Source organism: Anas platyrhynchos, chromosome 3, assembly GCF_047663525.1.
Source record: "Anas platyrhynchos isolate ZD024472 breed Pekin duck chromosome 3, IASCAAS_PekinDuck_T2T, whole genome shotgun sequence".
Classification (NCBI taxonomy): Eukaryota; Metazoa; Chordata; class Aves; order Anseriformes; family Anatidae; genus Anas; species Anas platyrhynchos.
In genome coordinates, this window is record NC_092589.1 from 31,989,233 (window position 1) to 32,016,093 (window position 26,861).

The 26,861-nt window shown below is 40.8% G+C and overlaps 1 protein-coding gene across 2 annotated transcripts in view; it reads left to right on the forward strand.

Moving 5' to 3' along the window:
• The first annotated feature begins 1,245 nt into the window (after positions 1-1,245).
• The window catches only part of PRKD3 (protein kinase D3), a 39,544-nt gene continuing 13,928 nt past the window's right edge, over positions 1,246-26,861 (forward strand). The window contains exons 1-10 of one of the 2 annotated variants that reach the window (XM_027453885.3): positions 1,246-1,390; positions 2,829-3,872; positions 11,824-11,962; positions 13,643-13,774; positions 14,450-14,607; positions 16,520-16,709; positions 19,404-19,481; positions 21,207-21,390; positions 23,005-23,128; positions 25,868-25,945. In XM_027453885.3, coding sequence (XP_027309686.1) covers positions 3,582-3,872; positions 11,824-11,962; positions 13,643-13,774; positions 14,450-14,607; positions 16,520-16,709; positions 19,404-19,481; positions 21,207-21,390; positions 23,005-23,128; positions 25,868-25,945 — 1,374 coding nt within the window. In that variant the 5' untranslated portion in view covers positions 1,246-1,390; positions 2,829-3,581. The remainder of the gene's footprint in view (positions 1,391-2,828; positions 3,873-11,823; positions 11,963-13,642; positions 13,775-14,449; positions 14,608-16,519; positions 16,710-19,403; positions 19,482-21,206; positions 21,391-23,004; positions 23,129-25,867; positions 25,946-26,861) is intronic. The other variant, XM_027453887.3, reaches the window with a different exon arrangement.

Genomic DNA, 26,861 nt, shown 5'->3' on the forward strand with positions numbered 1-26,861 from the left:
ACCAGCACATCAATGCTTATAGCTGTTATGTTTTGGCTGATGCTTTTCTCTGTTCTAGAATAAATCGATTTTAACTAATCCGTCTTCTGTTCTAATTTATGAAAAAGCAGCTCTGCTGGCTTAGAGCAGCAAATTAAATGGCACCAACCCTAGTGGATGATATAAGCTGAGCTTCTCTACAAAGAAGTATAATCGTTGCCCAGTGTCTGTGGTAATACCTAACATCCATCTGGTATTGCCTGCAGTTGGCTATTTTTAGGGCTGTTACTTCGATTGTGAGAAGCCTGCTGCACTTTAGAAGCTCTAGAGTAGGACTCCTTGCTGTGCTAAACATCAGAAATCATGTTTATGGAGGCAAGCTCTGTGTTTATAGTGTTGGTGTGTGGGAGTCCCACTTCAGGAGGAAAAAGGAAACGAAGATTGCTCAGTTATCTTGTGCAGAGCTTTGGCAAGAACATCCTCTATTCATGGAATAGCCTTCATTAAAAAGTCCCAGGGTGTTTTTTAGCATTCAAAAACCAGTTAAAAGCAGAATCAGCTATTAACTGCTGCACTTTGGGTTTAAAGTAGTTCCACATTTCAACAAGAAGCTGCAGGCTAATTCTTTATCAAACAAGCCGTCTCCAGCGGGAACACAGCCGTCCTTACAGACCCTATCAGCTGCCGGGCAGCAGGGGCTGATGCAAACGAGGCTGAAGCAAGCGGAGAGCCTGCACCGAGCCCCAGCGGGTTTCAGGCCAGGCCCCGGGAGCGCCAGACGAAGGCAGCGCGCTGCGGGCCCAGAGCCGGCACCCTCCGGGTTTCTGCCCACGGTGCCCCCCGGCTGCCCGCTGGGGGCCCGGTCAGGCGCCCCCACCTCAGCCGCTCCCCGGGGCGGCGGGGACGGGCTGGATGCCCGACCGAGGCGGGGGGACGCAGCCCTGGGGCCGGGGGCGAGGCCGGGTGTCTCCTGAGGGGCCGCCACCCGCGCCCGGCCGAGGTGAGCCCCGAGGAGCCCCCTGAGGGGAGCCGGCGGCGGCGCTGCGCAGCGCCCCCCCCCCCCCCCGCCGCCCCGTTAGCGGTTACGGGGCAGCCGCCGCCACAGGGCGAGGAAAGTAACGGAAACTCTTGCGGGGCCGCGCGCGCATGCGCCGCGCGCCCGCCCGGCGAGGGGCGCGCCGGGGCTCGTAGTTCGCCTCCCCGCCCGGCCCAGAGGCTGAGAGGGGCGGCGGGACTACGGCTCCCGGCAGCCCCCGCGCCCACAGCCGCGTCCCCCCTCACCACCCCCCCCTCCCACCCCCCGGGCGGCTCCTGGCGTGTGCGGGGCGAGCCGCGGGGCCGCGCGGCGGGTGAGATGCGCGCGAGGCAGCGGCGGCCCCGGGGGCAGCCGGCGGCGGGCGGGGCCGCGCAGGTGAGGGCGGGGGGCGCGCGGCGCGGCCGTTAGGGCCGTTAGGACCGTTAGGGGGGCAGCGGCGGCGCCGGGCAGCCGGGGAGCCGGGCCGGGAAGGGCGGCGGCGGCGGAAAGGTCCCGGCGCGGGGGGGGCGCCGCCCTGCCGCGGGGAAACGGCGGAGGGCAGGGGGGCGGCGGGCGGCTGCTGGCAGGGCCGGGGGCGCGGCGGCGCTGAGGGGAGGGCTCGGGGGCTGCCCCCGCGCTTCCTGTCGGCGCCCGGCCTGCGGCTGCTCCGCGCCGCTGCCGCCTGCGGGGTGTCCGCAGGTGCCGGTGGCGGCCCCGCAGAGCCCCGCGTGCTGCTGGGCGCTGCCCGAGGTCCGGGGGGTGGCCCTTTGGGGTCTCCTCTGGAGCCCCTGTTAGCAGTTCCTGTCAGAACTGAAATGGTAATCAAATAGTAATCAACCTGTTTCGACTCGGCTTTGTAGAAGTAAATGAGGACAGGGAATAGTTTAAAAGAAATTACGTGGCTTAGCCGTGAAGGGCAAGCATAACGGGATGCTTTGATGTGTTTGAACTGTTGGTCCTATAACTGAAAATCAAAGCGTTGCCGAAGTTACCAAGTGCAAATCTGACTTCCTTCATTCCACACTACCAGAGGTGACTGGGGTCCGGGTAAAGCTGCTCGGTACCGTTTGGAAACTCTGTAGTTGGAGTGGACAGCGTGTGTGAGCATTTGTCTTTCCTTCCAAATGCTTCAAATACGGCATCAGCGCAGCAGCTTGTAGCAAGTAGTTGGAATCTCTGCTTGTGAAACTCAAAAAAAAAAAAATTAATCCGGAATCCAGTCACAAAATGATTTGTTTTAAAAGGTTGTGGCAGACTTTCTTTTTTATTAAACATGTAAACACTAAACGATTTTTTTCAGAGGAACTGATGCTCTGTTGTGTGCTATTTTCCTCCAGTTAAGAGTTTGTGCAGGATGATTTTAAGTTACTTTGAATAAAAGTGTTAAAATGTATCCTGAGTACGCTTTACATAGAGGATTTTTTTCCTGGCGTTATGTTTTTTGGAAGTTTCAGTGTATTTAATAAAATTCCTTCTCTACCCACCAGCTTTTCAGCATACACCTGCAGAGCAGACCTATGGTCTATTCCCCCCACCCTTTTTTATATATATCTTTTTCTTTTTTTTTTTTTGCTGTTATCAACCAAAGAGCTTTGCTGTGCTGTATTACTGATAATTAAAAGTTGTGTTCATGTATCAGTCAGCATTAAGTCTGATTTGCATATTGTACGGTAGGAGAACACTTAAATTCAAGTTATACTTACAAAATGTTACAACTTTACCCCATATTTGAGCGCAAGGAATTGGTTATCCTGCTGCTTCAGAGGACCGCTTACGGCCTTGCTGTGCAACTCCTTGCATTTCATGTGAAATAACTGTATCTCTTTCCCTACAGGCAGAGTACAACGTTTCAAAATGCTGGAGGTTATCTGGGTGAACCTAGAGATTACATTTAATGCGATTGCGTTTTCAGAAATTTTGCTCCTGCGTTTCATGAGCTAAACTATTTCACAAGGATGAAATCAGATACCTTTGAGGATCTCCAAGTTAACAACGTCCTGTGAATTCAGAGATTTTCTGAAGGAGGAGTAGATTTCATCATATATGTGGACTTCGTTTGTTGCCCGAGGATACAGTTTTCCCTTTTTTTGTTCTGAAAAGCTGTCTACATGAAGATGAGGTTGCATCCAAGATACAGCCTGGGGAATTAGGTGAAAAAGGACACTGTTAATGAGTTTACCAACATTTTTTTCCATTGGTGTTTCCAGATTTTTTTGGTTGTTGTTTTTAATACAGAAATGAAGGACAAGTATAAAACAGCAGAGCTGATGTATTTCTCTGAGGCCTTTGTGTAAGCCTCTGTTGTCTGGACCTGGTGCTAAAGGAAAAGCAATCTGCTCTTGATCAGCTGATTGTGACTGTGGAACAGAACCTTTAATTTAAAGTAACTTCCAGCTGAAATTATTTTACTCTCTGGCTTGCACAGGATGAAAGGGAAAATTAACATGTTTTACCGGTCAGGGGCATTTTACTGAACTACGAAAGGGAAAGTTAGGTTTTCCTAACTTCTAATTTAAAACCAAGAACTGACAACATTTTTCTTAGAATTTGACTACTAGGCAGATCTCGACAGTTTAAAGCAAGTCAGATGTCAGCAAACGACTCTTCTCCCCCATCCTTACAGAAGTTTTCCCCACCCACGTGTCATGCTGCTGCACAACAAACCCCAACGTTGTCTTCAAGTCCCCAGTCGGGGCTCTCCAGTCGGCTCTCCAATGGCAGTTTCAGCACGCAGAGCCTCACAAACTCCAGGGGCTCTGTGCACGGGGTCTCATTCCTTCTGCAGATCGGTCTCACTCGAGAGACTGTCACCATTGAAGCTCAGGACCTGTCCCTCTCTGCTGTTAAAGACCTCGTGTGCTCTATAGTTTACCAGAAGGTATGGTATAACAGCACTGCGTTCTTCTGTTGGCAGTGATTGTTTTCTAAGAAACTGCTAGGAATATCAAGGTGGAATTGGAATGTGCTGAGAAGTTTGGTACAGGGGCAGAGATCCATGGCAGATGGTTGCAGTTACACACAAATTTAGCTGACTCCCAAGGCAGAAGCTTTTGCTTTAGAAGGAATAAGCCCTCCTGTTACCTTCTTGCTTTTGAAATCTAATAAAGGAAGGTGTAGAAGTCAACTTCTTGTAGGGATTAGTTTTCAGAATATGGCAAGTGTTTTTTCCTTTCCATAATTGTCACCGGTGTCCTGGGTTTTTACTTGCTTCAGTTTGTGCTTGCTGCTGCTAATGGATGGTCTTGGTACAGTATAGCCAGCTGTAACCTAAGGACCAGTTGTGGCTACAGAAGTACACCACAAGCCTGTGGAGTTGCATGATGCTAGTAGCTTTTACTTTTGCTTTTAGTTAATAATTTAAAAAAAAAAAAACTAAGCAGCTAATGTTGTATGATTTTTTCCATATATGGAGCACGTGCTCTGCTCTTTGATGAGAGGACTATTATCAGTGTCATTTCTTTGTTCGAAGACAGTTGACCAAAACATAAAAACATCTTAGGGTACTTCTAAGATGTATCTTGATTAGGCTGTTGCATCGTTCTGACTCTCTGGGGAGGAAATGCCATCTCTCTTGTTTTTATATCCAAGTTTTATCCGTGTGTTTACGTTAGGTAGGCTAGGTACTACTAACCAGCCTGAAAAGTGGTTAACAGTGTTTAGTGTAAATAAGAAGTAATTACTCTTTTCCCTCAAGGAAGTCAAAGGTAGATAATTTTGTAGGGAATTGCTTTCCTCATGTCTTTCATTGTAGTGGCTGGTATTTTTGGTTAATTAGTTTTATTAGATGGTTCTTTTTCACTTAATAGCTTGAGAGAAAGTAAATGCAAATGTTGTGTAAACTCTCCTTTGCATATGCTGGCATATCTTTTCCCTCATCTCACAACTTACTGCATCTTCCATATGTTTACAAATTAGTTGGCAAGCAAGTTGATTTCATAATAGCTTTATGGGCTACCACAATGTACTTCAGCGTGTTAGTTCCTTTCTAAACAGACAAATTATTTGGGTCAACCTTTTTTTTTTTTTTTTCATACTATGTGTCTTAGGTGTACTTTTTTGCAGCCATTTTAGGGGCCGCTTTTTCTTTCTGTATCAACTCCTTCTCTTTGCATTTGCATATTTCCTGTCTTCTGTCTTGAAGAAAGATAAAAACAAATATATTCACACTTAGTGCTGTTTTCCCTTTCTGTTCTCTAAGCAGACTCAGCTAAAAGTTTAGTTCAGGTTCTTGTTATAGCTTAAGAAACTTCCTACACACTGAGCCTAATCTGCTGCAAAACGATTTCAGGATCACAGTTTACCTCTTTCCATCTGGCTTTGATTCAGTGCATGTTCTCCTGCAAGTGATGCTACCAAAAAATGACTGTTCAATGAGCGCATGCTTGCAGGCAGCAAACTGATCAGGAAATGCGTGTGGGGTAACAACTTTATGTGTGGCTGGCTCATCTTTCAAGAGGAGTTTTGCAGCCAGTGCACAAGTGGCAATATCCTCCCTCTATTGGATAGTAATGTGCCCTGCCTGGATTTTGTTCTTTGATCTGGTGACAGTTGCAAGCATATAAAATAAATGAATATTAATATATAAACCTCGTATTTATGTAAGAAGTTGTAAACCATGTTCTTCTGTGTACTGCCATGCATATGGCTGCCTGTTTTCTCCAGTTGCAAGCTTGAAACTATTGGGCATGCCTTTGGGATTTGGTGGTGTTAAAGCTTCCCTTTTCTCTGGCATTCTGTGGCTGGCTCAGACTGTCTTCTCTTGACCAGTTCCTGGTTGTCAGCTTTAGGAAGCTGTAGGGTTTGCTCTTGTTAGCAGTATCTATATATTGTTGCACCTCTTTAATGAAAAAGGAGGTATATTTTTTTATACTTGGAATTGTTCATAGCTTGTCTTCTTATTTGAATGCTATCTTAACTCTACTAGAATTAAGTGGAATTTTTCTTACTTATTTCTAATAGAGCTTTCAAATCATATTTCAGTCTTGTATTTCTCTATATGCCTTGAACAAAAAATGTTTGAGGGAGATGTGACCACCCTCGGTTGCTTGGGAGCTTGAATTACCTTCCTGGCTCTGTTTGAGGCTACAACTGATATCAAACATGTTGGTTAGGACTTGCAGCTGATCTCTGAGGGGGCTGGATTTTGACCTTTGTAAAAGTAATTGCAGCATCCTCAGAAGTCTTTAGAAAAATGACTTATGCCTTTCCTTTTTTTTTTTTTTTTTTTTTTTTTTCCGGGGAAATTAATCAACCGGGGAAAAAAAAATCTTGCAAAAGCCTGTCTTGGGGAGCAGCTGAGTTAGGAAATAAGTACTGTGCCTACCTAATGCCTTTTCCTAGCATTTAGTGTCAGTCTTTCTGTAGTACTGATGATCAGTGGTGCTTCCTGTTTCAGATGCTGCTGTTCAGTGCAGCCTGTTCAGGTTTTGCAGAAGGGTATTTAAAAGTAGCATCAGCAGAACTGAAACTAAAGAAGCAGCAGACACATATGCAGGGAGAGGGAGATGGGTAATGCAAACGTTTGATGTGTCTCTCTGTTTTGTTAAAAATGTTCTAAACATCAGGAGAGGAGCAAGAAAAGATTTTTTCAAGTTTAAAGTGAAATTTGGGGAGTGCTGTGTGAATGGTATTATTAGAATGCTTGAAAGAAGTCTTCAGGGAAAAAAGTCAACTGTAAACTTGGTAGGGATGCTTGTGAAGATTCTTCATTCTAGTCTTGATCTCTCTTCTCTGTTCATTCCTTACCTAGATTGCTGCCCGTTGAAGCACCGGGCATACAGTTCTCAGGGAAAGTCTGCAAAGGAAGCAAAGCAAGAACAGATGGGAAGAGAGACAGTGTGTTTAGAAGCAGACAAATGTGTCTTTAGCATAACTTGTAGATGGACAGTGTATGTCGTGCACAGTGATCAGATATTAGAGAGACAAGTTCTTAATCTTGTCTTTACATGTTGTTTCTTTGTTCTAGACAAGTAGAACATGGGCCTTACTAGTTTAAGACAAGAAAAACCACAACATGTGGTGATGCCCTGCTGTCCGCAAACAGAATTATGTAGAACAGCATATGGTGCTAAAAGTGCTTTATTCTAGCTCATTTATTTTGTCCTGCTTAAAGTAATAGCTACAAATGAAAGACATTTGATTGTTCTGTACTATTACTTGTACAGCATCAGTATCTGCAGGATATCTTGTGACCTTTTTCCTAAACTTGCACATCTTTACTTTCATGACTCTGAAACTTCCCTTTTTCACTTTTCTTTCCGTGTTGTTTTTTCGTCATCTTTCTCTCTATATGCTAAGTCTTTAAGGTGTCGTTGTTTACCTTAAATTTCTTCTCTCAACAATATTTATGCTTTCTTACTGCTGTTAATTCCTCGATTGTTTCCTGCTTTATGTTGCTTCGACTTGCCGGAATTCCAGCCTTAATCTGTTAATAGCTATTTAGGCAGGTGCCTAATGTGTACTCATATTTATTTGTTCAGCCTCTGTAAGGTGTTAGAATGCAGTCGCTGCAAGTGTAGTTGTGTTCAAAAGGAGTTAAATTTTGCATATTACACCTTCTTGTGATTCTTTCTACTGTTTCTGTAGTTTCAGACTCTAATTGCTTTTCTAAATGTCATAGTTCTGGTACACGGTGTTCCCTGGTCAATAGTTTGAATGATCTGTATTGAATATGATCCTGGCAGTATGTTTGTACTATTTTGATAGCTCTGCCTATCATTTTAATTAGAGTGGTTGGGATTTAGTTTTTGATAGCTGGAATATGACTGAAGTCCTTGGGTTCTTCAGAAAACGAGCCAGTTTTCTGTGAAGATGAAGTACATTTGAAGGAGGCAAGCAAAAACTGGGGAGATGTGTCCAAACGTATTGTTTTGATAATGAAATAAGCCTGACAGGAAAAACACAAATAATGCTGTAGACTCTTCTAACCAAGTGATGATTAATTGTATACTTGTATTATTGATATACCTAAAAACTTTGGTTTTAATGGGGCTGAATGGTTTTAATGGGACAGTAGTTTGGATAGGTAGCTCTTCTTTAATGGCTGCTGAAGAGGGGAAAAAAAGAGTGTTCATTTTAAAATGCTTAAAATTATGTTGTGAAGAGACCAAAACATGTGGTATGAGTATGAGCTGTTTTCTGAAGGTTTGGACACTGTTGTAGTAATGGGGAGCTATCTAACCTGTTTGTGGCAGAGGCGTTGACTTGGAGCTGGAGATGATTTCTAAACTGCTAACAGATGTTATATTTAATAAAATACTGAGAAGTAGAAGCATCCTATTACAAGGATCATATTACAATTGATCTGTATTACTACAAGAGTCGCAGAGATCCATTTTTTAATAATTTGGTGTAATAGGTATCAGTACTTGAACCTTCTTCCCCCCCCCCAGGTTAAGCTTGTATTCTTAGTTCATGGTGCTTATTTTTGAATGGGTCTAAAATTAATCCAGATCTTGCTTCATAATCAGGCTGTGCTTGAATGTTTTTTTCCCTGTTGGTTTGCCTTCTTGACTTGCCATCTGCTTTCTCCGTACGAGCTAAACAAGTCAGCAGTGTAATAGAGTTGGGGCACGAGAAGCCACCAGGCCTTCAGGAAAATGGGAGCTGGGGGAGTACGGGGGCACAGAGACCGTATGTGCAGGGCAGGTGAGCATCTGCAGTGTGGTAATAGGTTTGTGTGCTGCAAAACCTAGCCAAGCAGTAGTCCGAGTGTGTCTGTACTGAGGCGTCTGGCGAGGGAAAGATCTCCTACAATGTGGTTGGAGCCCAGTTCTCTGTGTGACAATGTGATTTGGCACATGACTTGAAAGAGTGGGAGCAGATAGCTGCGTAGGGATGCAGGAGAAGAGATGGGAGTGATTGCAGCGAAGGAGGAGGCTTTCCAAGGTAATGGGTGTTTTTGCACCATTAGACTTTGGGATTAACTTCCAGCAGTTTGAAGCATTTGTTTTGAGTTATGACGGGTCATGAGATATTGGACCTTGAAACAATATCCGCCTACGCTTTTCCCTAGTGTGAATTTTTGGCGACTGGTCCAGAACTTTGTAAAGTAAGTCCTGGAACTTGAACTAGAAGGATCTTTCGGTTACTGCCAAGCTAGAAAGAAACCCCAGTCGTGTTCTGCTCCAGCAATACTGGCCGCTGGGTGTTGTGTTCTTCTGGGGGAAACAGAGCAGCGGACCGGTGCGCATCAAGGAAAAGCAGGCATGTGGCAATGCTGCGTTTGAGCACTCTAGATATGCCCGTTGTTTTGCTCGGTGTAACTGTAGTAATGCAGTAGTAGTGTTACTCGTGCTGGTACCACCCCTGTACAAGGATCACGTGTGCTCTTTATGTGAGTTAATATTGGTGTACCAGAGATGAATTTGGCACAAGCCATCGCATACGTAGACTTCCCGCAAGTGATTTCCTGTAGTTAGATGCTCTTTTGGAACTGCTAACGCTGGGAACGGCCTCCTTTTTGCTTTTAGGAAACAAAGTGGTACGGGGATTAGCAGTTTATGTGTTCTGAGTGACTGCGCAGATCGTTTGGGCTTTTAGGCAGGAAAGTAATAGCCATGTAATCCGGTAAGATAAAACAAGCTTTAAAAAATTCCACTTTGAGTTTTGTTTTCAAGTTTACATTCGGAGCTCTTAACACTTCAAAGGAGCTGGATAGTGTTCCTCCTTAACAGCTTCGTGCAACAGCATAAAGACAGCTATAAAAGCTCTACTTCACTGCACTACAAGAGAGAAAAGTCTGGTAGTGTACAGTGTGAGCGTAGTTTAAGCTTTGTGTAAAAATCCTGTTACAAGATACCACCTGAAGCAAACAAACAACCCCCACAACCAAAACCCTGTGTCAATTGCCAAGGTTATTGCTGGCCAGCACTCCACACTTATCCTTCTGGTGAAGGCGCTGGCGAGGGGTGTTGCATTCCTGTCCATGGAGTGGAGGAGCCAGCAGGCAAGAAATTAAGGCATATCTTTATCAGAAGAAGGAGGCTTAAACCTGTGAAGTGTCACAGGGGCTGCTTCAAATCTGTGATTTGTAGGTGGTTTTGTGAACCGAGTACAAAGAGGCAATAGTTCATACTATTTCTCTGAGTCACCAGTTAGCTGTCCGCCCTGGCAGCTGCAGTTAACCACCAGCATCGGTAAGGAGCGGTGTGCTGATCTGCAGGCAGATAGCATAGTCTGGTTGGCTTTCTCTCCATTTTGTTGGGATTAAGATATTCAGCAACATAGTGCAAAAGATATACTATAATTAGACGCTATTTTGAGGATTAAATGAATTATAGCATTGATGTGATAGCTTTCTCTTGTTGATACTAGCATGAAGTGTGATACCTGGCTAACCAGCGTGTATAAAATCAAGGAATAAAACCTCACAGCACATATTCAAAGACTGTAAATACATCTTGCTTTCTTGTTAATTGAGGCACACAGGCTTTTTAACTTTTTACTCATTTACTGGAGATACAGATTAACTTTTTTTTTTTTTCTGTTAATGGGGCTGGAGGAAACTGTGTAGTGATTTAGTGTAAGGGGCCATTGGAGCCCATGCAGCAGTTGGAGAGTAAGCGAGTCCTTTACTTTCTTGTAAGAAATGGCAAACAGCCCCTCAAGGGCTCTGCATCCCACAGAACACTTGTGAATATTTGATGTGAATGTGCAGGGCGTGCACACCAAAACAGAGAAGGCCAAATTAATGTTTTGGATAAAATTGCTGCCGGAAAGAGGAAATTATTTTCTCTCTGAGTGGGAAGGGAGTGTGAAAACAATGGCCATGACGGATACCTTCATTACGTCTTTGATTTGGTAGAAATGAGTCTTAAGGCTACTTTAGCAAAGGACAATTGACATACCACAAGCTTCATGCAGTTTAGACCCTCTTACTTACGATGCCAGTCCTAAATTACCAAGCTGTAGTCTGTTTGTTACCTAATCAATAGAAAATGTGTTGTGTGCTATTCCATATTTTTTCTGCACATTCTTCCTGCCTTCTGTCTAGCCCTTCTGTGTGTTTATTCACACTTCGAGATTGAGTTCTGGTCTGAACAGAAGAAGGCCAGAGAAGCTGGTTGATTGCTGTTTGTTGCTCTCACGGTTCTGTTCCTGCTCTTTTTCTCTGTGAACTGTCTGTTAACTTTTAAACTTGTCACTTTAATGTGTATTAATCACATTCAAAGAGTGGAGAAAATACAGAATGAGAGTCATTTTAGTGGAACGTCATGGAAATATGGCATGTTGTATAGCGTATCTGTTCCCTATATGAATTGGGAATATTATCTTCTGCCCTTGGAATGAACTGAGTTCTCCTTTCTTTGCATCTGCAAATCTCAACTGTTGCAGGACACGAGCACTGAGCCTCTTTGGCTTGCCCCTCAATGGAAGAGTGGCAGGTGCTGCTGGAGTGGCTGGAGCTGACTGCCTGGCTGATCACAGTGTCTGTGAAATAAGGGTTGCAGGTGGTGATAAGCAGCCTTAGAGAAATCTGCGTTGGCTTTCAGGTGCCAGACTGATTACGCATGTCTGAGAGATAAAAAGCCCAAGCATTTTTCCATTTCGGGCTTGCGAAAGTTTCACTGTTGGTTAGCAGAGAGGGAGGGAGGCAGGGAAAAAGTTCTTATCACTGGGTTTTGTTTTATTTTTTTCTCGTTTAATGCTACATTTCAGTTCAGAAAGTGCTTCAGTTCCTCAAAAATGTCAAGCAGATAATATTTTTTTTTTTTTCCCCCATGGAACACTTAAAACACTCGAGTTCTGGAGTTATTAAAAAAAATAAATCATTTTGTGGGTAGGATTAACAAAGCATGTGTTAATTTAGAGTTTGCTTTCTATTGCAGTTCCCAGAGTGTGGTTTCTTTGGCATGTATGACAAAATTCTCCTCTTCCGGCATGACCTGAACTCAGATAATATTTTGCAACGGATTACATCAGCAGAAGAGATACACGAAGGAGATCTTGTTGAGGTTGTTCTCTCTGGTAGGTATTGTTAACGGAGTAGCACTTGCTTCGGCTGCTTAAAAGAAAACGGGTTTTTATGGAATATTAGTATCGTGCATGCCTTGAACTCTTTTGGCTAAGCAGTCTCACACAGGGTCACTGTTTTGGGGTAGAGATTTCCAAAAAAATCCATGCAGTACTGATGCTTCATTACTGAGTTTTGTTATCATTTTCATGTTTTAATCTTCAGATGTAGTAATTATTGAAACTGAAATGCAGATATGGTTCAGTATTTGCTTTTCCAACCATGTTCTTGGTCTTTTGCTTAGATTTGTCATCGTTCTGTAGCTTTTGCATTGACAGTTCATATGACTAAAATGTTTCATACGTATGTAGTTGCTAAATCATACTTATAAGGACAGTCTTAATGGTCATTGTAGTGGTTGAAAACAATTTCTTTTAAATAATGAAGTCTGTAGCATTGGCAGTATTAACTTGTAGTTGTCTTCAGTAACGTTAGTTAGCAAACCCTGAGTGACTTTGGTTGTGTGTGTTTCGGAAATACCCTGTTGAAGTCAACCAGAAGTCAGATGTAGACTGGTAGCTAGTTAAGCTACAAATAACAGCTGGCCTAGTATTGAGCAGTGCTTTCGGGCTTTGAGGACTAAGTGCCAGACTGAGGCTGTGCTCTGGAAAGAGATGTCTTGGCTGTCGTGGGGTTAGATTTGTTACTTGGGTCGATAAAGTGTGACTTCAAGAGTTCGAAGGCTGTGTGCATTGGCTGCATTTCAGGACCTAGGCATTTTTAGTGTGTTTAATAATCGATCATCTCAGTTTGAGCTTTTCATTGCTTCTGGTTAGTGGCACATTGGGAAAACTTGTGTGTGTTTCTTCTTGACGATCTGACAGTTTCCTTATAAACAGAGACAGATCACCAGAAATTGAGGTGTTTTGAGGACATAAATCTCTTTCAGTAGGGTTTTTAAAACTGAGATGTGGGAATCTGGATATGAAGCATTAGTGTATATTTTAGTCAAAGAATAAAAGGCAACGGGGTAAGGTAATGATAGCATAAATTCTGTTTTTTTTTTTTTTTTTTTTTTACATTACAAAGAAACAGGACAAAAACAGTACAATGGGACAAAATATATTTGTGCTTGTTTAAGAAAAAGAACAGGACTAGTGAAGTTTGCAGTGTTCCACAGAAACTATCCGCAATTCCATTCTGACACACATCAAGTTCATTCTAATAAACTTTTACTGAAAAAATCCTTTACAATATGAAAGAACCTGTGGAACTATCCTTTGTTTGAAAATGTTATAGGTTACAAAACAACTTGAAAATTGAATTGTTTCATCAATTGTTTACCTTTAACAAAGCTTGTTGTATTTTTCCTTCTTGACTTACTGAGGCTTTCAACATGAAAGGAAAAAAAAAACACAACCTGATGATTGCAATTATTTTATTGTGACTCATACTGTTGATTGGTTGTGGCCATTAGCCTGCAAAGTCCACAGGATTTTCTTCCTCAATAAAAAAGCTTACTGAAAACTATGTAATCTTCTGAATGCATTTTTAAATGGTATGCAGAATAATGCTGGCGTCTAAATGGCTTATTAGTGTTCTTTGAATCAGCCATTTTTGAAACAATCTATTCTTTTCATAAATCCTTGTTGATCTTATGGCAAGAACTGTAACTTACTGCAATTTTTTAAAAGCTTTGGCTACAGTTGAAGATTTCCAGATTCGTCCTCATGCGCTTTATGTGCACTCCTACAAGGCTCCTACTTTTTGCGACTACTGCGGAGAGATGCTTTGGGGTTTGGTACGACAAGGGCTGAAATGTGAAGGTAAGTCTGATTTTTGCTGCATTTTTGTTGTGTATATTTGTAACAGATGCAGAGGAAGAAATTGCATCTTGTTCAAAACGTAGCATTGGAAATCCTCCTGCATCAGGAAACCTCAGTTCTGGTCTTGGCTTTAATACAAATTATGTGACCCTGGGCAAGCAAACGGCTTAACAACTGTTCTTGTCTCGCTTTGAAATAATAGCTAGCTGACAAACGCCTGTTCCTTGCTCAAGGAGCATGTACTTTGGAGAGACTCCCGAAGGGGAATCCCATTGCTTATGGCCTTTGTCCAGCTGGCTGCAGAGTGTTCTGCAACTGCTGACAGGTACCAACCCTGCCTGCTCGCTGGCTGCTCCTTGGCTCCTCTGCTCCACAGGGAGGGAGTGGTGAAAGCCTTCTGTTGGGAGAAGAAGTGAGGAGGGAAATCAGCTGCCTCAGAGTCTTGCACCTTGTTTCTAGGGCTGGGCTTACCAGAAAACAGTATTCCAGCGTGCTATGCAAAAACCGTTTCTGTGAATTGCATCAAGAACACTAAAATCAGAGAATTTAACAGAATCTGTTTCTGTCTTTACCATTCTTTTGGGTCCACTTTTAAAGATCCCCTTTATCAAAAACAGTTTGTTACTATTTCTGTTACTTTTTTTAAAATTTTGTCTGCAAAAATGTCTCTTTCAGGTTGCGGGTTAAACTACCATAAGCGATGTGCCTTCAAGATCCCAAATAACTGTAGTGGAGTGAGGAAGAGGCGTCTGTCTAATGTGTCTTTACCAGGAGCAGGGCTTTCAGTTCCAAGGCCAGCACAAGCTGAATACACGGCCTCTGCCTCTGAAGAAGTACGTAATGTGAAAGGGGAAACCATTTCTGGCTTTAAATCTTTTAACATCTGGGGAACTAGTTGGTGTTTTAAGTGGTTGAAAATCAGTAGGAGAGAATTGAGCTTGACCGGTATGATTGGTTTTAGTTAATTTTTAAATCTCTGGTGAGTCTCAGACTGTGACACTTACAGATAATGCTATTGCTGTGAGAAATGAAACTGGAAGGAAGAGATAACTTATGTATAATTTTGTCATTAGTCTGTCACTTGTGGTTATGTGAACTATGAGAACCTTGATTTTGGGAATGATAAAATACCTTGCCTTCATTGTAATCCATATTCATTCTGTAATTATTGTATCATTGTAGAATGGTTATTTAGCTAGCTAAGTACAAACCATAAGCTTTTATGTTGAGAGAGTAGAGAATGTTCCTGATATGCTGCTAAACATTTCACAGAGAGAATCTGAAAAACCAGCCCCTATCAAGGAGGGTGCAGGGGATGAAGGGCTTGTGGTAAAGCCATCATCTGTAATGGTTTTTTGTTATAATGGGTGCTATGGTTGCTAAGACATTATTGGATATACTTATAACACAGGGAGGACAAGGGGGAATGGTTTTAAATGAAAAGAGGGGAGGTTTAGGTTACAGGTTAGGATGAAATTCTTTGCTCAGAGGGTGATGAGGCACTGGCACAGGCTGCCCAGAGAAGCTGTGGATGCCCCATCCCTGGAGGTGTCCAAGACCAGGTTGGATGGGGCTTTGGGCAACCTGGTCTGGTGGGAGGTGTCCCTGCCCATGGCAGGGGTTGAAACCGGGTGATCTTTAAGGTCCCTTCTAACCCTTTTCTGTGATTCCAACCCTGTTCTGTGATTCTATGACAGGACAGATGGTTATTGGATCCACTAATTTCATTGCAGCTTTTACCAAGGGGTAAAAGGTGTGCTTTTGACACTTGGCCTTTCCCACTTATCTAAGTTTCTATTACTTTACAGTATAACTATTATGTTCTTGTAATAATTTAAAATATAATTTATTTAGGTTGTCTAGTTCAAGAACATATTTTTTTAGCTCTGAGCTAAGAAGTCTAATTTTGAGTTATGAAATATATTAATGCTGCTGTTTATGACTATTGGTAAGATTTTGTTCAGTGAACATAAAATAGTGTTTCTCCTCTCATGGAATTTCCTAGTGTATATGACTTCTGCATACCTATTTAGTACCTCTTCAGTAACTCCTTGCTATCTGGCTTCTACTATTGGCTTAGATTATCAGTAGTATATTATGGTAATTGCTGTTAATCTTCCAGCAATCTTACTTTCATGTGTGGGGCCACGTTTTCCTCTACAGTTTTTTAGATCTAGATAACTGTAAGTTTATCCTGCTTGAAAGTTCAGTAAGATACTGAGTATTTGTTTGTTTGACTTTACAAAATACTTTTAATTTTTTAAAAAATATTTTTGCCTAACTTAATAAGCTATCCAGGCACGAAGTACTTTGCTTTTGAAAAGTGGTAATGTGAGGTAATTGTGGTTTCCTAGTTTGCCTACCTCCAGAGTTCTCCATTTAATCCCCGATTTGGGGGTCTGTATATGCTATCTGTGAATGTGGCCAGGTTGCTCTAATAAAAAAAAAAAAGTCATAAGACTGAATTTTGGCCTTGTTTTTTGGCATTTTAGTTCCTGTGGAAATATAGATTCATGCATACTTTCCTGAACTTTGCAAGGCTTTTCCATCTGGTGTTTTTTTTTTTATTTTTTTATTTATTTTATCAAAATGTCCTCTTAAAGCTTCTTGGCCAGGGTTTGCTTTCTTTATCTGATCACTTTCAGTGCCAACTCTTTGTCCCACCCGCACCTCACTTTTCTCCCCTGCTTTCCCTCTGAAGTGGAGCTCTGTTGATTCACATGCTGCATACCTTCTTTCTTCTAGCGCTGCTGCCCAGAACCTAGTAAAAGGATTCCCTCTTGGAGTGGCCGTCCCATCTGGATGGAAAAAATGGTGCTTTGCAGAGTGAAGGTTCCTCACACCTTTGCTGTTCACTCTTATACTCGTCCCACCATATGCCAGTATTGCAAACGGCTCCTCAAGGGCCTTTTTCGCCAAGGAATGCAGTGTAAAGGTAAGCGCTTAATTTTCTGCCACAGCAATGAATTTCAGTAAAGGTCTTCTATATAGAACTTATTTAAACATATATTTTGATTGCTAGAAGCTTGTATACTGCAAAATAAAGGAGTATACGTATTTGAAAGTTGCATGTTCTTAAGAGTGTTACAGCACTCATCCTTTTCATCTGAGTAGACTGCTCATTCTATTTCCATTTTTATGAAAAATGAGATCTAATCACATGTAGAATGGGAACGCTAATTTTAGGATAATTATGAAGTATTAATAAAAACAGGAGATCCTTTTCTTTGATAAATGTCTGTCTTCTAGACTCATCAATAAAGACTTTTCCCTATATTATTCTAATACAGGGTAATGATTATTACATTTTGGAAAATTTCATGAAGATTAGGTACCTTTCCTGAAGTAGCTTAGATTCCATCAGTTGTATATTTTTTATTTAGCATACGTTAAGATGCATGGCTTCAGCTCTTAGACTCTTCCATGAAATTCCCAGGACATAATTAAGGCATTTTCTTGTGGCACTTCATTACTGGATTGTACAGATATGTTAGCTTTGTTGCAGGAAAGAAAGCTGTAGTGAAGAATCCTAAATATTAATATGGGAAGGACTTTTAATTTCTCATATGAGTTTGTCAAATGTGAGTACCAGAGGCTAACATATTGAAAGAGGTCACTCTAGAGCGAAAACTGTAAGCTTATAGCTGTGGTATCTTTCTGTTGACTAAATATACTGCTGTTTTGTATGTGAAAGAGTAGTTTTATTTCTGTTTTTGTTTTTATTAATTTGCAGGTCTTGTAGTCTACTTGAAGTATGCATCCCTAACTGTTTGAATTGCGCTATCTCTTAGACATGTGTCATAATGAAGCCTGTAAAAGATGTTTTGCAATTTTAACTTTTAAATGCCAGTGACCATACACAGTTTTTGTGATTGTATATAAAGCTATGTAAAACTGGGCTTAACACTTCATTTTCAGTAAAGTGAATGACACTGGGCAGAAAACTGTTAATATATAGAAAACGAGGCTAGAAAAGTATTAAACTTAGAGAACAGAAATAAGTATATTAATAGGCATTAATTTATGCAGTTGTATCCTATATGTATTTTTAATATATTGGTAACTGATGTCAATCAAAATATTTTTATACTGCTTTGTCATTCAGATTCTTAATGTTTCCCACTGACTTCCTTGCTCAGATTCCCAAAGTCTGGGGTCTTGCAACAGTCTCATGTTCTCTTGAGTGTCTCTGAGAGCCCTGCATTTCTTAAATTCATCGAGGCTTGTACTCTAGACTGTGAGATGATCTTTGGGATGCTAATGCTATATTTATATTAAATTAAATGTGCCCAGGAACATTCCTGGACACTGAGGTCAACTAGGACAAAATGGTCTTTACTCACGCCCAAGTTATCTTAGCCTCCCAACCCTGAGTGGCTGCGTGTGGATGGCTTGTTGGGAACAATGTCATGGGATGCTCTAATTTATGAACTAGGTCTGGGAACTGTTTGGGACTGTGCTAGTGCCGTAGGCTAAAACCATGTTAGGGATTGTGGCTGTTTACTAGACTAGAGTTGCACTGCAGTACTGAAAAATTTTTCTGGACATCAAGAGTAAGTCAGTCCTAATAAGTTAGTTTGTCTAGTTTCCTGGGAGGATCTGAAATTCCTCCATTTCTTCCAGCCTCCTTCAGACTGGCGAAGTAACGGTATTCAATAATATGGACTGTTAACATTGCTACTGAAAGGACAATTTATTAGTCTTCTAGAATTCTTCCTCTTAGGCACTCAGAAGCTAAACCAGGTTGCAGCTGGCCCCAGGGTTTGGCTACTCAGCTACTAAACCAGGAATAATGTCTTTCTTATTTGGACTTACAGGGAAAGCATGATGAACTTTCTCCGGATAGCAGAAATGGGCTAAATTATTGCTTTGAAAACAGCTGTGGGGACACTAGGGAGCTTTAAAATTCATGATATGGATACACAGTTGAAAATTACAGTGATGCTGCTAGTAAAGGAAATTCCTGTAATGCTACTAACGGGTGCTGGACTATTGAGAAGACAGCATCTGATACCTCAAATGCAGAAATGGCACACATCCAAGTTATATTCCATCTCCACATCAGGCCAGATCTGGATGTGCAGTATTCTGTCAGCCACGTGTCCAAGGAGATTTGGGCAGGCAGATATGGAACTTCATTGATGTCTGGCCAAATCTGTAGCCTGAATGATAGGGGAACTGAACTTGGGGATTTACTGCAAAGCATACCTGCTCCGTGGTATAGGAGTGTGATCCTAGGGGCTATGGTGGCTGCAAGTCTTCAGCAGCAGGTGGGGAAACATGATAGAGATGAGACATTTAAAACAAGTAGCAATGGAAAAAAAGGGTGTGGAACAGATGAGAGGATGGGGAAAATTACATCATAATGGAAAAAAAATAACTAGAGGGAAAGCTATAGAAGTAAAATCTTTTGTACTGGGAAGGGAAGTGCTGACATAATAAACAGTGGTTGGACAAATCATGAGACATCAGGACAAGATCATAAATTCTGGAAGTGATCTCATCAGTACTGTCTTCTGTTATGTGCATCTGGACTGAAGCTTGTGAAGGAAGTCGCAATTGTATGTTAGTGTCTGCTTGAAGAGGAGTGAAATCCTGGTATCTTGAGCTTATTTATCTTCTATTTTAGATTGCAGATTCAATTGTCACAAACGTTGTGCATCTAAAGTGCCTAAAGACTGTCTTGGAGAGGTGACTTTCAATGGAGGTAAGATGAGAAACATTTAACATTTCAGCTTTTGACGCCCTCGTTTTTGAATATTTTTGCATGTTTTTATTTTACTTTCCCATTTTTTTTCACCTGAGTTTGTTGACAATTAAAAGACTGACTGTAAAACTTATTTTGGTGGCTTTGATTTTACTTAATCAGTCTTGGCAAGTATAGTATGCTTTGCTTGATTGTGATTGTTCATAGAAAATGAAAAATTGAGAAATCTTCTTAATGTGCAAAAACTAACAGTTATTGTTAATCATCTCGTTCACTGGAAACTGTTCATTGCAGACTGTGCCAGTGCTCAGTCACCTGCACAGTAAAAAAAAAAAAAAAAAAAAGGGTTCCCTGATGTTCATATAGAGCCTCCTGTGTTCCTTTTTTTGTGTGCCTGTTGCCTTTTGTCCTGTCTCTGGGCACCACCAAAAGGAGCCTGACTCTGACCTTTGCACCCTCCCTTCAGGGATTCCTGTACATTGATGAGATCCCCCGAGCCTCCCTTTCTCCACAGTGAACAGGCCCAGCTCTCTCAGCCTCTCCTCATAGGAGAGACATTAACATACTGGAGAGAGCCCAGTGAGACAGAAATTTTGTTGATTTCCTTTTCTTCTTCAAAAGCTATGTAGACATGGTCCTGGTGACCCTTCTTGAGCAGAAAGGTTGGAATAGATGAGCTCCAGAGGTCTCTCACAATCTCAGCCATTCTGTGATTGTGCTGCCCAAAATCCTGGGACTTGTAATTTTTCGGGGGAATAAAACTGGTAATATCCAGCAGATCACACCGAATTGCAGAGCCTGATTCAGAGGCTTATGCAGCAGCCCTGTGTGTCATTGGGTCCGCTGTAATTGCACAGCATATCCCGTCGTGTTTGCCTTTTCCAGCTTCAAGGCTCTTGCCTGGGTCTTGAGACTGGTGGCCGTGAACTATTATGTTGAACTTGTTGCAGCAGCCTGTTTTCAACACCCTTGTGGTGCTAAGGTGTTAGGGTATGTGATTTGGGAACTACAGTTTCAGACAATTTTTTCTCTTGTGGACTAAAGTCTGGGTAATTTTTTATTTTTTTTTCTATTGTTAAATGGGGCTCTCAGAAAAAGAACAAACAAAAAATAACAACAAAAAAAAAACACAGACACAAACAAGAACAACAGAGGGCTGTGGATGAAAGTGTTTATATCTTTTTATTCTTAGTTTTCAACTGTGCAAGTTGTAGAACTTCAGGTAATTTTAAAGTGCCAGCAAAGAGTCAGATGTGAATAAGACCTGTTCTGCTTTTCTCTTCTACAGTACCACAGCACCCTCTTTTCTTTCTTTTGTTGTTATGGGCTGCAAGGGCAGTGAGAGTAGAGTTGAGTTTCTGTTGATGAAGAATTTGATCTGCATAGGCATTAGTTGCCTGGATCGTCTCTAGCCATCAAGAGGTCACTTTGTACCAGTCGCTTGTGGAACAGAGTTACTTAGTGAGATGTGGATGTACGCATTAAGATTTTCACTAAAACCCTTTCAATATGGCTGCTGTTTTGGTTGGCTTTCTCTTGCCCTCGTATTAAGCAAAAGCAAATTGACAACATTTGTTGGGATATTCTGTATCATTTAGCAAAAACTTGAGGATTTTGTATATTCATATTGCAATATTATGTTTACTTGCATAAATGGGAACTGGAGAAGATGATTTTTTTCAATTGTATATTTGAAATAATATCTGAATCCTGTGTTGCTTTTAGAACCTGCTAGCCCAGGCCAGGATTTGGACATGCCAATGGAGGTTGATAGCAGTGAAATGAACAGTGATGGTAGCCGGGGTCTTGATGACACCGAGGAGCCCTCTCCTCCAGAGGACAAAATCTTCTTTATGGATCCATCTGACCTTGATGCAGACAAAGATGAGGAAGCTGTCAAAACCATCAGGTAAGTCATAAAGTGGATTTCAGTGCTCTGGATGCACTTTCCTCAATATTTGAAGTAAAACTTTGAATAAAACATTTCTGAGTAGTCTAGTTGTACTGCTTAATGTTTGTCTTTTTTACTTGAAACTGCTTTGTAAAGTTATCCTGTCCCAAGTAAATCTGAAAAATAAATAAATTGAAATAATGTAGTCTTTTCTGACTGAGAAAGTACCATGCTATGACTGCTATTCAGGAAATAAGCCAGATTATTAAAGCATGGTAAAATGCTTTAGGCTAAGTCATATTTTAAGGCTAAGACATGATTAAGATCTTCATGACTTCAGCCTAGGGGGGGTCTAGAGACATCTTCCCCAGATCGGGTTGCTCAAAGCCCTGTCCAGTCTGCCCGTGAACACTACAAGCGGTAGTTCATTTGATGAGGTTTGGCCTCTTTACTTTCTGTATTCTCATAAAATCATAGAACAGCTCAGGTTGGGAGGCACCTTGAAAAATCATCAGGTCCAACCTTTTATATGTTTTTTTGGGGGGGAAAGAGAACCTAGATAAGATTATCTAGCACCCTATCCAGTTGCATTTTGAAAACCTCCAGTGATGTGAATTCTACCATGTCACTGGGAAACTTCTTGTTCTGAATAGTGTTATCCTGATTTTTTTTAAGTCATTCTTAAAAACTGAAGAGCAGTTGTAGTAGGCCAAACAAGGGTGATTTTAGCCCAGTGTCTCATAGCAAATATTTAAGGAAGAGTATAAGAACAGGAAGCACATATAACAATACCTTTCCAGTTTTCAGTGATTTATAGCTCAAGGACTTCCTGAGTTGGAAGTAGCATCTTTTTTTTTGTGTTCCACCTCTAGGTAGGATTTTTCCATGTAATTCTAACTGCATCTGAAGCAATTTAAATTTTCAGCACGTTCAGCATCTTGTGGCAGCCACTTCTACTGTATAACTGCGTGCCATCTTAAAGCATTCTTATGTTTTGGTTTGGAATTTGTCATATGATTTTCTGTGATTGCAAAGCATTCGGCTAGCACCACATGTAGGAGCTGTGGTGCTAAGCAGGCAATGTGGTGGTATATTCTACCCTGAATGCTATCAACACCTGTTGTTTAATGACTTTCAACATGTTAGGCTGTCATACACTTGCCTGCAGGAAAGTTAATATCAATGAACATTGATAAAACTTTCTAGTATGATTTGAATTAATGCACTTCTGTTTGTTTTCATAAAGAGAAAGTGTACTTTATTAGTGTAATATCATGAAATAATAATATAGTTGATATAGGCAAGAGAAAGTAATAACAATGCTGATGTTAATCATTTTCATGTTGGGCTAAGAATCAAGTGGCCAGTTAATTGTTTTGAGAGGATGATTTCTGTGGTTATCCCTATTCCACTGTGCTTCTTTTTGTCTTTCTGTATTGCCACTTAAGTACTGCAATACTTGCATTTGGACAGCTAATGGGAGCCCAGATTTCTTATCAATTTCATCTATCAGTGGGATAAAGTTGGGAAGAGAAGGTGCCTGTTTTATACATTTAGCCAATAGTTCAAGTACTGTTATAATTGCAATACTGTTGTATTTTAATTTAAATATTAACTGTTCTATCTTTTTAGTCCCTCAACAAGCAATAATATTCCTCTCATGAGAGTTGTACAGTCCATCAAGCATACAAAGAGGAAGAGCAGTACAATGGTGAAGGAAGGATGGATGGTCCACTATACTAGTAGAGACAATCTGGTCAGTGACTTTGATTCTTCTTATATTAACTTAAATTATTTCTCTAAACCAGTGTATTTTATTTATCTAGATGTGCTGATTTACGGTATCATCTGACATAATTTAGCAATTGTTTTCATTAGAAAGAATTCTGGTGCACCTGTAGTTCATTCACAATCCTTCGTGGGGTGATTCAGTACTTTTCATTTTAGAAAGAGAAGCATCTCTGAACTGTCTCAAATGAATAGCATCTTTAAGATTTCAGCTTTCCCAAAACTGGAATAATTTGTTTCCTTACATCTTCTTTCTGTTTGGAAGTTTTTTCAATTACATGAAAAGGTGAAAATTGTTATAAAATGATGAGTACTTAAACAGTTAACCATATTCTAATTATCAAGGTATTGAGTAAATGTAATATGTAGATATGGAAGCCCTTCATTCCTCTAGCATTAATTCTATTTAGAAGTATTACTGAACACCATTTCCTCCCCCAGCCTGCTATTTCTCTTCATGTCAGTGGAATAAAGATCTGTGGCTTGGCTGCATGTCCTTAGGTATGCAAGCATCTTCCACAAGGACTATGTTGGTTTGCAGTGCTACCAGTAATGATCTCTTAAACCTTCTTAGGCAAGTTCCTTGTTTTTGTATATTAATGAGGAAAATAAGGAAGGATAGTTGGCTGTCTGATGGGAGAGAGTGAATTTATTCATCTCAGTAGATGAATGAAAAATATGAAGTCGAGAAGTTTCCAGAGCTTATGACACCCAGTTTGTCACATTGGAACTGTTCATGAAAAGCAGCATTGTATTCTTTGTCTCCATGCAGGAGTCTGATAGAAGGAGACTTCAGGAATTTAGAGAGGCAAGGTTTATTTCAGTTATGTTGCAGTCAAGCTTAAGGGCGTGATACTAGTCAGCTCAGGTTACTGCAGTATTTTTACTTGTTTTGGTTGTCAACTAGACAGACCACCACAAGTGGTCTGTCGAAAGCTGCCTTGCAAACCAACTCCTGAAAGCACAGTTTTCTAATAACCAGGTGTATTTATCACAAATCAAAGTAAATATCTACCATATTTCAGCCCAGCCTCCTTAATAAGCACTCCAGTCAGCTGGCTATGAAATAAGGACCAGGTGGTAGACAGAAGATGAGTAGCTTTAGCAGTGTTCAGGGTAGACGTGATATTCAGATCTGATTTAATCTTTCAGTACAGTCAGTACATTTTTTCCGTGGATTCAATGATCAGATTTTACACCTTACCTTAGTTTGATAATTTTTATTTGTCAGTTTGGCTGCCACCTAGATGATAGCTACCAAAAAGGTGGTATAAATGAAACAGAGTATTCTGTTCCAAAGCTAGGTACCTTCAGCCAGGCAAGATTTGAGAGAGCTTTCTAATGGGAGGAAGCTTTTGTATTAAGCATTACAACATCAGATATATTAATTGATCACTCTGCTCTCAGCACTGTTAGCCTATTCCTTATTCCTGATATGATTTTAGCTTTCCATCTATTCCAAAGATGTTTGTTTTACCAGCAATATCCCTATACTTCTTGCTGACCATGGGTAACAATGTATTTTACACTTCATAAGGAGAAGTTTCCACATCATCAGCTCTATTCTTGTTTTCCTTGCTCAGAGCCCTTCCTTTCTCAGTATGCAGTATAAGCATATATTGAATCCCCAAGTACTTACCAACCTGTTCCATAAACACTCTTCTCCACAGGTCTTCCCTGACTTACGTTTCAAAAAAACCACCACATATACATGTATGTCAAAAGGATGGGTTTACCCTTATCCTTTCACCCAGCTTCTATTCAGTGCTGGCTTGGAATTCTGTTAGGTTAAATCTCTTCATGTCCAAGCTTTCTTGGCTGAACTCCTACAGGTGGTCCTAGCTTCACCATGACTTAAGCTCTGCATTTGGTTTTAATGAAGGTATTAAGTTTCTAAATGTTGTAAACGTAGGCCAGAGCTAGGGGTCTTTGATTTTTCTTCCAGAAAATAATGTTTTTAACTATATGAACATGGTGCAAGCAAAGTAAGTTGGATCCATATGGCTATGTTAGCTTTCACATGCTTTTCTATTTTGAGGAATGTTCCTGCGCTTAAGATTATTGGACAGTTATGTGCCTCAAGCATATTGCTTTTTTTGTGGAGAAGGTACTTCTTGTTGGTGGAGACTTCTGAAAAATGGCTATTTTAGTCTGTCTTGATTTTTGTTTTATTTTTTTCCCCCAAGATATTTTGTCCACCTGAGTCTTCTAATTTGTCTTTCTTGCCACTGTGCACTTCTGACCTTCTAGAATTTTGTGTTGACAAAATGATTAAGGACTTACTAGGCTTGCTCAGTCCTTAAATACATGAGATCTTGTGAGGGCATGGAAGGAGAAAGCATGGCTCCCATAATTGTTACTGAATGAAAATAATTCAGGTTTTGTGAGTACATATGCCTGGAGTGAAACTTGTGTAGGTAGGTGATTGCTGTAGGAGGTAACAATTGTTGTCACCACTGTCAGAGTAAGGTAAGTTATATTTTTTTCTGGTTTGTGGAAATATTTCTGCGAGCCTCTTCTTGAGTTTTAAGAAATAATCATAAAAAACCTGCATTTCAAAAGTATTTTTCATGTGTCTAGCCTAAGATGCAACTGTAGATTAACTTTACTTGATTATCATAGTTGTTTAAAGCATTTCTAATTTAAATAATTGGATAAATAAAGTCCTGTCAGTGATTTATTCTTTTTTGTACTGTGCATTTTGTAGAGAAAAAGACATTACTGGAGACTGGACAGCAAATGCCTCACACTGTTTCAAAATGAATCTGGAACAAAATATTACAAGGTACTTAATGATGAGTAATAACTGTGTTGCACTTGATTTACTCCAGGTGCTTTATGGACTTGAAATATGTCCCAATGAATAATATACTAAGTATTACCTCAATTTTCCGTATCTTTTTTTAATCAAAACTGTGACAGGTCAAAATTTGGCCAAAGCTCGTAAGTGGGAAGAACCAAGACTAACTTTCTGAAGCTGCTTGCAGCTCCTGTTTTAATCCTCGAGCATATCTCTTCTGATGTTTTACATGTTCTGTTCTCCTGAATTGCCTTGCATATTGAGCTTTCTTCGCAATTCCTAGGCGATGTGTTTGGCTGTGTGTCTACTTAAAGGCTAGGATTTTTGCATTCTGTAAGAAGTGTGGGAAAGTTTGCATGCTTAAATATTTTATTTTCTGGTTCCCAAAATGAAATTCCCAACTGTACAACTAAAAGTTACAAGTAAGATTTAGAGGAAAATTTACTGTGCAGCCTGGCATAAATGAAGCTTAGCAATGAGTATGTTATATTGCTAATATATTAATGTGTTCAGTGGTGGAATGTTCAGAAAATGTCTTGAAATGTATAAACAGGATTTTTCCCTTTCTCGTCTTACACCTTTAGGTGGGGTCCAAATCTTGCAGCTTCTTCCCTTATAACATCTCTAAGATCAAGCCTTTTCTCTGTACGCCCAGCTAAACTTGCCCAGATCCTTTTCATCCCTATCTTGACCACTGCAGTCTCTTCTTCTCAGACCTCCCTGATCCTTGTATTGCCCTGTGCGTTCAAAACACAGCTGGTAAAATATGTTCCTTGCTTGTTGCTCCGTCCTGTCACTGCTTTGAGTCCTTTTACTTGCCCCTTTGAGCCCCTTTTTTACTGCTTAAATATTAGGTTATTTGTCTTTGCTGTTAGAAAATCCAGTTGTTACCTCTGTGTTT